The 10,707-nt window shown below is 48.5% G+C and overlaps 1 protein-coding gene across 3 annotated transcripts in view; it reads left to right on the forward strand.

The window, feature by feature from the left end:
• Positions 1-4,978, forward strand: part of PLD1 (phospholipase D1) — a 63,007-nt gene extending 58,029 nt beyond the window's left edge. For all 3 annotated transcript variants that reach the window (XM_063408254.1, XM_063408256.1, XM_063408255.1), the window contains one exon: positions 70-4,978. In XM_063408254.1, coding sequence (XP_063264324.1) covers positions 70-294 — 225 coding nt within the window. In that variant the 3' untranslated portion in view covers positions 295-4,978. The remainder of the gene's footprint in view (positions 1-69) is intronic.
• The last annotated feature ends 5,729 nt before the right edge of the window (positions 4,979-10,707 follow it).

A 10,707-nucleotide genomic window follows, 5' to 3' on the forward strand; every position in this document is an offset into this window, starting at 1 on the left:
CTTTCTCAGGGACTCTGCATTGCTGCATTTCCCCTACACTGACAGGTGACTTCTTTCTGTTTTGATCAGGTGTTTCGATGCCTTCCCAGTGACCAGGTGAACAATTTAACCCAACTGCGTGATTTCATCAACAAGCCCAAATTAGCAAATGATGATCCCGTGAAAGCAGCAGAAGAATTAAAAAAGATTCGTGGGTTTTTAGTACAATTCCCCTTTCGTTTTCTGGAGGAAGAGTACTTGCTTCCCTCCGTCGGAACAAAGGAGTCCATGGTACCCATGGAGGTTTGGACTTAAGGAGATACAGACTGCCTTACCTTTTAAAGTCTTGTTCTCAGGAGAGAAGTTAATGAAAAATGTGGGATTTTGGAAAGTGAAAGGAGACACAAAGCTTCTCCACCAAGCTGACAAGCCCTTCTCAAGGATTTTGGTGGAGGAACTTGAAGCAAATCGACACTAGCAGATAAGAAGAGCAGAAAAACTTGGAAATTATGGCAGATGAGAAGCTTAACCTCTGGAGGAGTTACTTCTTCAGGCATGTTCTGAGCATCTAAAGGATGCAGGCCACTTCCTAGGACAGGAACTGACTCCCAATAGATGTTGTCACCACTGCCAGCTGTATCCTGTGGTTGTGTTCATACTGTGATCGTGCTGTGGCTGCACAGGAGTCGTGGGCTGCGTGTGCTGCTTCTCAGGCTTTGGGTATCTGCACCTTGGCTCGCTGGAGTTCCCATCTCACCCCTTCCACACACCATCAGAGCACATCGTGCAGCCCTGCCCCTGTTGGGAAGTGCCATTTGCTGCTGCCTTGGGCTGTCCTGCAGTTTTCCAAGTGTAGATGTTTCATTTCTTAAAGGGAAACAGACTAACAATCCTGTATCAGAATCAGCATTTTGGTCTCTTCATCCCTTTGGGGGAAAAATCCTCTTCCTATTGCAGCTGGAGCAATCAGGAGCCCTCAGGCTTGGCAGAGGGCAGTCTCAATGGAGCTGGAGGTGCTGGAGATCACTGGAGTTTTCTGGCCTTTGCAGACAAACAGCCTGTCAGCTTGGTCCCACTGAATGTGACTGTTTTCCTCTGGAGAGGATCAAGGTTCCAACTCAAGCCTGAGGTGTCCAGAGCCGGGGAAACCAAGGCACTGCATGTAACAGGACTGAGACTCCAAAGCCAGCATGATCTGAACCAAGCTCTGCACTCTGCTTGTGCATTTATCCTGCAGCATATGGGTAGACTTTCATTTCCATCCCTTTCTCCCTATTTAAAAGAAGGAAAGGCCATTAAGCTGACACCATGCTCAGACCAAGCTGTGTGGGTTTGTAGATGGGGTGAATGCAAGGGGGAAGGGGAGCAGTGACAAAGCCTTGTCTCTGCTCTGCTTTGTCACTGAACCAGCCACAGCCTTGAGTTCATTCGTGTAGGACGTGTCTTCCCAAGCAGAGGTAAAACTCAGCATGCACATTCCTGTTTTCCATTGCTGTAAGAGGGCTCTTTTTAAAGAAAGCTCTTTTGCACCTCCCTGTACAGAGAAGCAGCAGTTCAATCCAGCATCCTGGGAAAAACACTACAGTTCCTGGGTTAGGGCCTCGTGTGGTGGGCACCAGCCTGGGTCTTACCCCATGCCCCATCCTGCAGTGAGGCCATGTCTCCCAATTCCATGTCCAGCTCCAACCTGAGGTGTTCCTGGCAGTCTACAGTGCTGTGTCAGCCACTGGGAAAACAGAGCATTAGAAAACACTTAAGGAGAGTTGGATCTGGAGGACTGGGAGGCTGAGCTCTTCTGCTGCCCCTGCATCCAGACATCCCTTCCCAGAATTATACCTGTGCTCAACACTCCTTGGTCAAAAGGCCCAGTGAACTGGTATTTATTTTAGTTCACAGAAGAGTATTTTTTTCTTTTCTGGCTCTTCCAACAGTTTTTTTTTAACTGGAAAAGAATCCCACTGGTCACCTAGCTATCCTCAAAACGTAGCTGGCATGACATTTTAGCTGATTGCCTTCTGTGTTCAGACGTGTGAAGAGGCACCAGCTTATTCTGTACCTGCTGCATCACCCAAATAGGGAACAAACCCCAGATGTTCTTCCAAATCCAGCCCATTCCTACAGCTTCCACTGTTCTACCCTTGTATTTTGTTGCAGTTGCCTTTCCTGCTCCTTTCTGGCATCCATGGTCTGGTTCACCTTTGGGAAGTGCATGTGCAGCATTTTATGTGATTGAGTCCAGGGGGTTGATGGTTTTACCTGGCATGCTGTAAGCACATAAAAATGTACCCTTGATTTTTTTTCCCTTAAAAAAACTGACCCGGGGTCACCCCCCGCAGAACCAAAGCAATGTGTGCCCTGACCATTTACAATCGAGAAAGATCAGAGGTGTCCTGTCATTTCACATCAGTGCAGGTTCAGAGCTTTTCTCTCCTGTGTTTATCTGTTTTAGTTTGACTGCTGACTTTAAACAATTACAGCCTGCCAGAGAATCCTTGTCAGTCACACAGATCCATGTTCAGAGTCAGGAAGTGTTCAACCCCACCACCTCTACACTGAACCTTGAAGTGCAACACTCCTGTCACCTTCTAAGTGCTCTTACTCTCCTTATCCTCATATTAGGGAAGGTTTTTATAATTGTGAAATTACCCTTACATTGTCTTTTAAAATGGTAGGTAGCTAATTGTTGGGGCTTCCTAACTCCAGGGGTGTTAACTGCCCCTCTGCCAGGCTGCTCTGGGGAAAAACCACTCCACAACGTTCAGCCCACTGTGTGATAGCTGCTGGTCCCCAGTGGCACAGCAGAGCCATGGAGGGAGATGTCATTGACTGATTTGGTATGAAAAGGTGCTAATTTGGAAGGTCTTTCGTTATTGAGGCAGCAGACAGGCCTGATGTTGGCTCTCTGTTTGGGAGGGCGTTCTGTGTGGGAGCAGAGGCACTGGCCTGATCATCCCTTCCCTGTGTTGGTGCTAAATTCCTGATACCAGGAATTTAGTAACGTGCAAATGCAAGCAGGGTGTGCACAGCAGCCTGGGCACAGGGAGGAGATCCCAGCATCCCCAGGGGTTTGTGGGGCCACCAAGTTCCCTGTGGGAGCAGCACTGGAACTCCAAGTTCCACAGGGAACTCCAAACAGACAGCAGGGCTGGAGCCACTCCTGCTGAAAGCCCTGCTCATTCTCACCCCAGGCTGTGCCGTTTGGAGCTGGCTCCTTGGGTCCTGTCAGCTACAGGATTGTTTCTTATATTAAGAAGCCTGGAAAGTTGAACACCTCGAGAGAGTTGATTTCTGCACCTGAACAATCATTACTTCTTAGTCTGTCATACCAGCATGGGCTTCAAACTGGAGAGGGTCACCCACAACACCCAGAGCTGGAACAGGTGATGTGGATTCAAGCACTAGCAACCCCAGAAACATCAACTGTTTTTTGTGGCATTTATTTGTTAGAACTATAGGAAATGAGAACTTCTCCCAGGCTCAGACTTTATTTTGTAATTCAACCCGAGTAGAACACTTCTTTTCCCTTTAATTTATTCCTTAACGTGTTCCACTTTGAGAACTCACACTCCTTTCCTTAAATTTTAATAGTCTGATATTTTAAAATGTGTTTTGTTATATAGATACTGGACTGGATAAATGTTTCACTGTAAAGTTAATGCATGATTTAAAAAACGAGGGATAAAATGTCATCGTCTGCAAGAACTGTACTAAAAACCAATTTATAGGACAACCACTCCAGTGCTCCATGGAAGAGGCGAAGTGCTCAGCTCAGTTTCTGGTCTCTTGGTCTCAGTTTGTCCCCTGACCTGGTGCGAGCTTTGATGCATTAAACCCCAAATGCTCCATTTTCCTTTCTTTTGATCAAGTTTCACAACATGATGATTTTGCTGGTGCTGTCCCTGGGAGAACCTCAGTGCAGGTGTTGCCTAGCTGGGACTCTTCCATGAATAATTTACAGTATCTTTATTCCTTCCAAAGGAGCATCCCTGTACAATCAAGTGCAGATGTTGTTTGCTGTTGTTATTTCAGTGTAAGAAGCTTTGTAGCTGTACACTGTAGGACAGTCAGGGGGTTGTATCTGGGCACAGAGCTGTGTTTGTGGGGACACTCCCACCATACAAGTATGAGAATATTGTGGGATGGTGCCATTTCCCTCTCCTGCTGCATGTGGAGCCCCAAATCCATGCTGGGCTGAGCTGACCCCTTCCCCAGCAGCAGAGCCTTTCACGGTGCAGTGCTGTGGTGGCCCAGGGGAAGAAAACCAGAGCAGGATGTGAGCAGAGGTTGGCACCCCTTGGGTGCCCCACGAGATGTGAATGCACTTTCACAGCTTGTGGCACTCATTCTGCAAATGGTTTCAAACAAGCAGTCACTGCTGCAGTGCTGAGGTCCTGCTGAAACCAGCAGCTCTGCAGAACCTGCTTTAAACCCAGAGTGGAACTTCATGGCAGTGAATCCAGGCCAGCATGTGAATCTCAGTGTATCAAAGTGGAGCTGCCCCACCAACCATACATCGACCACTGAATGCAATGATCCTCTTGGGGTGACACTTTTTTTTTTCCTATTTTCCTTTCCCTGCCTGCTATCTTGTTGTATTTTCCAGTATTTGTGATTATTCTATTTTTAACCTTCCAGTGTCTTTTCATAAAATCTCCTCTATGTAAATAATTCCAACTTTCCCTAGTCATGACACTAGGGAAATGAGAAAAAGTGTCAAAAAGTCACAGTTTTGGGAAGTTGTTTTGTTTTTTAGTTATGTCTCTTGCTAAACTAATCCACAAAAGGAGAGCTTCCACTTGGGGTGTGAGCGCAGGTGTCCGTGCGTCCCTCCCTTCTGACAGTGCTGCTGTGACACTGAATATCCCTTCTGTGAAGGCTGCTGGAATTGAATTTTGTATCCTTGTTCCTGCTAATGATTGCTTTCCTTTCCACTCTGTTTGTATCTGGTAAATGAATGTGTATTAATGGACTGAAAATACAACCGATCATCATGTCAGAACATTTGGCTTTGATGTCATTTGGTGTCATTTCTCCTTGTTTTGGGGGCTTCATCCTGCCTTGGGCTGAGTTCTGTCCTTGCTCTGTATCAGCAGCCAAGACATGATGGGGAAAGGCCCAGAATGGCAATAAAAATGGCTAGACTTGAGTCATTTGGGTTTTCCTGGGAGAGAGAAATTGCTGGGGTGAAACAGCATAGAAAGAAAATTGCACTTCTTAAATAGATTAAGAAGTCGTGTTTTAAAAAAGAAGTTTTAATAATCCAAAAGCATTATGAAAGGCATAGACAAAAACACTCTGTCTCCACAACAGAATTAAGTTGCCCCTGTCTCTTATAACTTCCAGTAAAGGAACTTCAGCAGAGAGAGGAAGAAGCAGCTGCCTGTTGTCCTCCAGGGGCAGAAGAGATTAATAAAGCATCAGTGGCATTTCCAAGCTCTCTTGCAAACTGAAAACATATTAACTTCTCCATTTCTTAGGTTTCATCTCCTTCCTCAGATGCCAGAGGGCTCTCCACATCTTCAGAACTTCCAGACTCAATCTGTGTCCTCGACAGACACAATAAACCAAGACACCAGAGCTGGAGGGTGAGGCAGGGGGGTGGTAGGAGACATCAGGCAGCTGCTGAGTGACACTGTCGGCTTCTGCTGCCCCTGCAGCATCCCCTGCTGATCCTGTGCCTCCTGAAGAGGGGACAGCAGCAGGCAGGAGTGATGTGGGACCTGGCAGTCACTGCTGGGTGCGTGGTGCTGAGCCCAGGGGTGGCTGTGGGGTCACACAGCTCAGGCTGGCAGTGTCCTGCCAGCATTGCTCGGTTTCCCTGCGAGCTGCAGGAGAGCTGTGGGATCACAGTTGAGGCTATCTTGGTGTGAAATCAGTGTGGAACTGGAAGTGGTCCTGAACCTAGGGAGTTCAAGTATGGATTTGTAGGAAGGATCCTTTCCCTTTTCTACACAGTTGTCCTGGTTTTGGGGGGATAGAGTTCATTTTTCCTCAGCAGCTGGCAGGTTCTGTTTCGGATTCAAGTAGGGGCCCAACTCGAGGGCACTGTTGCTGCTTTTGCTGTTTTCCCTCTCCCACAGTGCTCCTGCAGAGCCTGACTTTGTTCCCATCCATCCCTAACAGCAGAAGTGAATGCCAGCTTCTGGCTATGGCTGGCACTGACTGCAGGGAGGCAGGAACGCGATGGCAAAACTCCCCCTGATGTTCCCCCGACCAGAATGTTCCTGTTTGCTCGCTGCAGGACTTGCAAAGCCTCAATTTGATGGCTCCTCGCTGAGCAGGAGCGCAGCCCACGCCTACCCTGAGCACTAAGTGCCCTTGCCAGAGTGTTTAACAACCTGTTCTTCCCAGGATGGATTTCTCCAGCCATTTTTTGTGCCGAGGCTGTTCCTGCCTCCTCCCACAGGTCAGCTTCTCCATTGTGGATGTGTCCACAGGAATCTTGTGCCGGGGAAGGAACAATCCTTTTATCCACCCCAGCACCCAGCACATCTGCTCTCTGGCCCTTCGTTGGCATTTATGCACCGAGCTCTCAATAACACATCAACTTTAATGAGTGCCAGCCCTTCGCATGCACGAAATCACAAATATGGTGGAGTTATTTTTGTTCTGAGGAAAAAAGCAGGGAAGAAAGGAAAAAAGAAAAGGTTTTGTGAGCCAGGTCTAAGGGTACATGAAGAAACAGGTTTCTTCTCACTGCTAAAAATCAATTTATTTTAGTTTCTCTGCAATTGTGCCGGCTCTTCACATTTTCAAGTAGAGCTCCGAAGCGCTGATGCAGTGGAGCGAAGGTTTGAAGAGCTTGAATCACAACAGCACTGTGAGTGAAATGCTCGATTTTTTTCTTATTGGAAAAATTAAAAGTGACAGCTTCAAAATTGGTTCCACTGCTTTGATTGATTAGACAGAATATTTAGCTCAAAATGATTATGGCAAGATTTTCTACAGAGGTTCATGGCTGAGATGGAAATTAATTTGGAGAAAAGGGGAGGGGGGGTGGTTAAAAAAGAAATTATTCTGCAAAGGAAACTGTTTATCCCTAGAATCTGTGATGAGTAATCTCTCCATATTCAGCCTGATCTCAATAATTAAATATTCTGTGAGTTCCCATTTGAGGACAAAGGAAAGGGGGATGGGGAGATAGTGTTAATGAGGCTTCACAGGTGTCTATCCCCTGTGATATGCTGATGCCCAGTGGCAGCAGGATGCTGCCAGTGCCCAACAGGAGGTTTGTCCATACAGAATATCCTGACTGGGAAACCTGCCCTGGGCCAAGGGTTGGGTGTTCAGCTGCAGTCCTGCAGGGCAGGCGAGCTGGAGGTCACCATTGGGAAGCTGAGGGCCACTGAAGGTGATTTGGGCACAAGGGAAGTTCAGATAAGGGCTGGACCCATCTCTCCAGCTGGAGGATCCAGGGCCAAGCACAGCTTAAAGCAGACACATCTCAAGGATGGCTGAGGGAGGCCGTGCCTACAGCTCAGGCTAAACTGAGCTGCATCTTACAGGACCTCATGTTGTGAGTGACATGTTCATCTCCACCTCTGCACTTCCAGTGTGGGTTAAACCAGCCACCAAGACAATGCCCACTGCAGCTGGGGACACACCAGGTAGGACCTTGCAGGATTTCCCCACGGTGCTGCTTCCCGGTTTGCTGGGGAGCCTCTGGCCCTCTCCTGCAGCACTGCTCATCTCCTTCCCCCCAGCACCAGGAGGGGCCACCTGGAAGCCTGGTGCTGCTGGGGCTCAGCAGTGCTGGGGGCCGATACTGCGCTGGTGCACTGCGATGGATTAAACCCACCTAAGAAAAAAAAAGCATTGCTGGAGAGACGCTTTTCATCGGATGCAAGCCCTCCCTGCAGCCGAGTCTGGGTGGCCGCGTTCCTCTAGAGGGTGCTGCGGGCTCAGCCTGCGCTCCCCCGGGGAGGGGTCCCCGCTCCGCTGGGAGCCTGCGGCCCCCGCCCCGCTGTGCCGGCTCCCTGCAGCTCCCCACGGCCACACCGAGCTGCGGGACGGGGCTGAGCTAAAGCCACAACCCCGCCGGGCTCCCTCCGCCTCCCTCGAACGGGTGTCCCGCACATCTGGCCCTGCTGCTGGGGGCTCGCAGGTCAGCATCTCCCCCTCCCTCCGAGCACGGTCACGCTGAGACGTTTTTAAATGAAGTACTACGTGTACCGTGACTGTTCGGCCTTAAATACATTCCCTGCCTGACATGTCCTTCCCAGAAGGCTGCCTTGGCTCTCCAGTGACTCGCTGCAATATGTATCTCCACTTTGTCTCCTTGCAGACCATATCTGTACGACATCGATTGTACTGGCTAAGAATGCTTACAAACCTATTTCCTGCTGCAGGATGATCACATTATACACAATTACACACTCTAGGAATTTCTCCTGAGATCCAGCTGGGTACAGGCTGGAGCGGCGGAGGAGCCGGAGCGTGTGCGGAATAATGAATCATTCATTCAAGCTGGCTTCAAGCTCTTGGGTTGTGTGAGCATGTGGTGAGCTGCACTAGCTGCTTATTGCTCCCCAAAAAGCCTGAATCACCTTAATCATCGCAAATTTGGTTTCCACTGTGTGTACACTTTTTGGGTCTTGCCACTTCATTATTATTATTTTTACCATACCAGAAAGGTTTGTGCAGAATTTATTCTAAATGTCTCAGCAGGAGAAGTCTCCATGAGCTGAGACATGCTGTTCCAAACAGAGACTTTCTCAGCAGGAGCAAAATCCATGCAAAATGTCCACAAGGTTCCTGCCCTCAGAAGAGACACAGAACTGCTTGTCCTGTGTTCCTGGTGGTGATGGCAGCAGCAGCGCTGTGATCCATTTGCATTGCAGCACCGTGAGCCTCCTTCCCAGGATGCTGGGATGCCAAGGGATCTAAAACCTCAGCATTTCCCTGGCCTGGAAATCTCACAGCCTTGGATGGGTCAGAGCTGCCTGGAAGTCATGGGGATGGTGTTTGCCCTCGAGAAGGGCAGGGTTGTCTCATGCCATGTTTTTCTATAAACAAGGAAGCTGATGCTTTTTTTTGACCCGCTGTTGGATCTGCCTAGCAAAGCCATGTGCTATAGTGTCCCAGGAGGGGCATGCAGATGATGTATGGCTGTGAGCATTCCCGTTTCAAGGTCATTAGACTTTGATCCTACTTTCCTTGTGTTAACTCCTCCTTTGACCCAAACACTAAAACTCTGCCCCTACAACACCCCATGACTCGGCCCCTGTTGGCTCTCTCCGTTTTCCCCCCTGCCTTCCTCCCCCTCCCCGGTCCTGGGGGAAATAAAAATGGATCCTCGTGCTTAACAAACAGAGGCTCTGTCATCTGTTTCCCTGCGGGCCGCTTGTACTTCCCTGGACACGATAGTCACTGTTGCCATACGATGCAAAAAATGGTCGTGATGAAGCCCCCAATGAGGAGCACAAAGCCCATGGAGCTGTGCTGGCTGCCCCTGAGAGCAGGGCACTGGCACAGCCACAGTGCCAGAGCTGCAGTGGGACACATCACAACACCCAAAAATCTGACCCTCCACCTTCCTCTTCCTGGCCAAGCTGCTCCAGGAGCAGCTCTCCTGCCCCACACTGTTTCTTCTGGTCTGGTGAAACACCTCCGTGCACAGCAGCACTTCCCTGGTATCCAGCTATGTTTTATCCACTGTTCCATCGTTATCTGCCAGCTCAAAAGGCTGGAGCGTGTTTGTTAGCTAAAGATTTCCTTTTAGGGAGCTGGTGGCAGATAATCCTGGCTGTTTCGAACAATGTGTAATCTAAGCTGTCACCCACATCTTCAATATTTTGCTTCTGGCAAGGATACAGCAAGGCTGGAGTGGAGCTGAGGGGTTGGAGAGCCCTCCTGGATGGTCTCTTTGACCTGGGACCTCACCAATCCCATCACCTCCACCCTCAGGTCACCTCAACTTAACTTCAGTTTCTTTAACCCTCTCAGGGATCATACTCTATTGCTTTCTAAAGGCTAAGACTTGCAGTTGTTTATTTTAAAATAAGAGCTAAAACTCCTATACGGACACATAGTTCCAAGACCTGAAAAAGTGCTGAATGTTGTGAGAGCTGGGAGAAAAATCAAGCAAAATATCTCCACAGAAATGCTTCAGAAATGCTGTTTGGAAGACCCACCCTTGCCAAGCAGGCTTGTGTACTCCCCTTTTGTTCATCACAACTGTTTATATCACTCCTGCAATGAAAATTTAGCAGAGGATTTACTGGCACACTGAATTTTTTTATGGTTTTCCGATGTGGCACATCCACCCACGTGGGTGTGTTTAGCAGCAGATGCCCAGCATCTTGTGATAATCTGAAGAGACATTTCCCTTCAGTGCCATGTGAGATAATGTCACTTTGACCCCATATGTTTCTTTCTTTCTGACTAAATGGGTGCTGCGCTGGTGGTTTTGCTGTGCTTAATCTGAACTCAGTATAAGGCTGATGTGCTCGTTGTGTTCTCACATTCCTTTATGTACCAAGCCAGGACCTGAAACAAAACACGGGCAATTCTGTAAGGGCGAACACAACTGTTTTGCATGCCTGGAAGAAATTGTTGTCTTACAGTTGTCTTACAGGTTTTTTCATTATTTTAATGGGTAATCCCAGGCCAGCTGCATCTCAGCTCTAACACTAGACAAAGTTAGAGATTGAAAAGTGATGAAAAGCCAGGCTGAAAGAGGGCCTGTGTGTTTCAGGAGCTCAGGTCCTATTTTTCACAAGCAACCTG

This window comes from Prinia subflava, chromosome 11 (genome assembly GCF_021018805.1).
Source record: "Prinia subflava isolate CZ2003 ecotype Zambia chromosome 11, Cam_Psub_1.2, whole genome shotgun sequence".
Taxonomy (NCBI): Eukaryota; Metazoa; Chordata; class Aves; order Passeriformes; family Cisticolidae; genus Prinia; species Prinia subflava.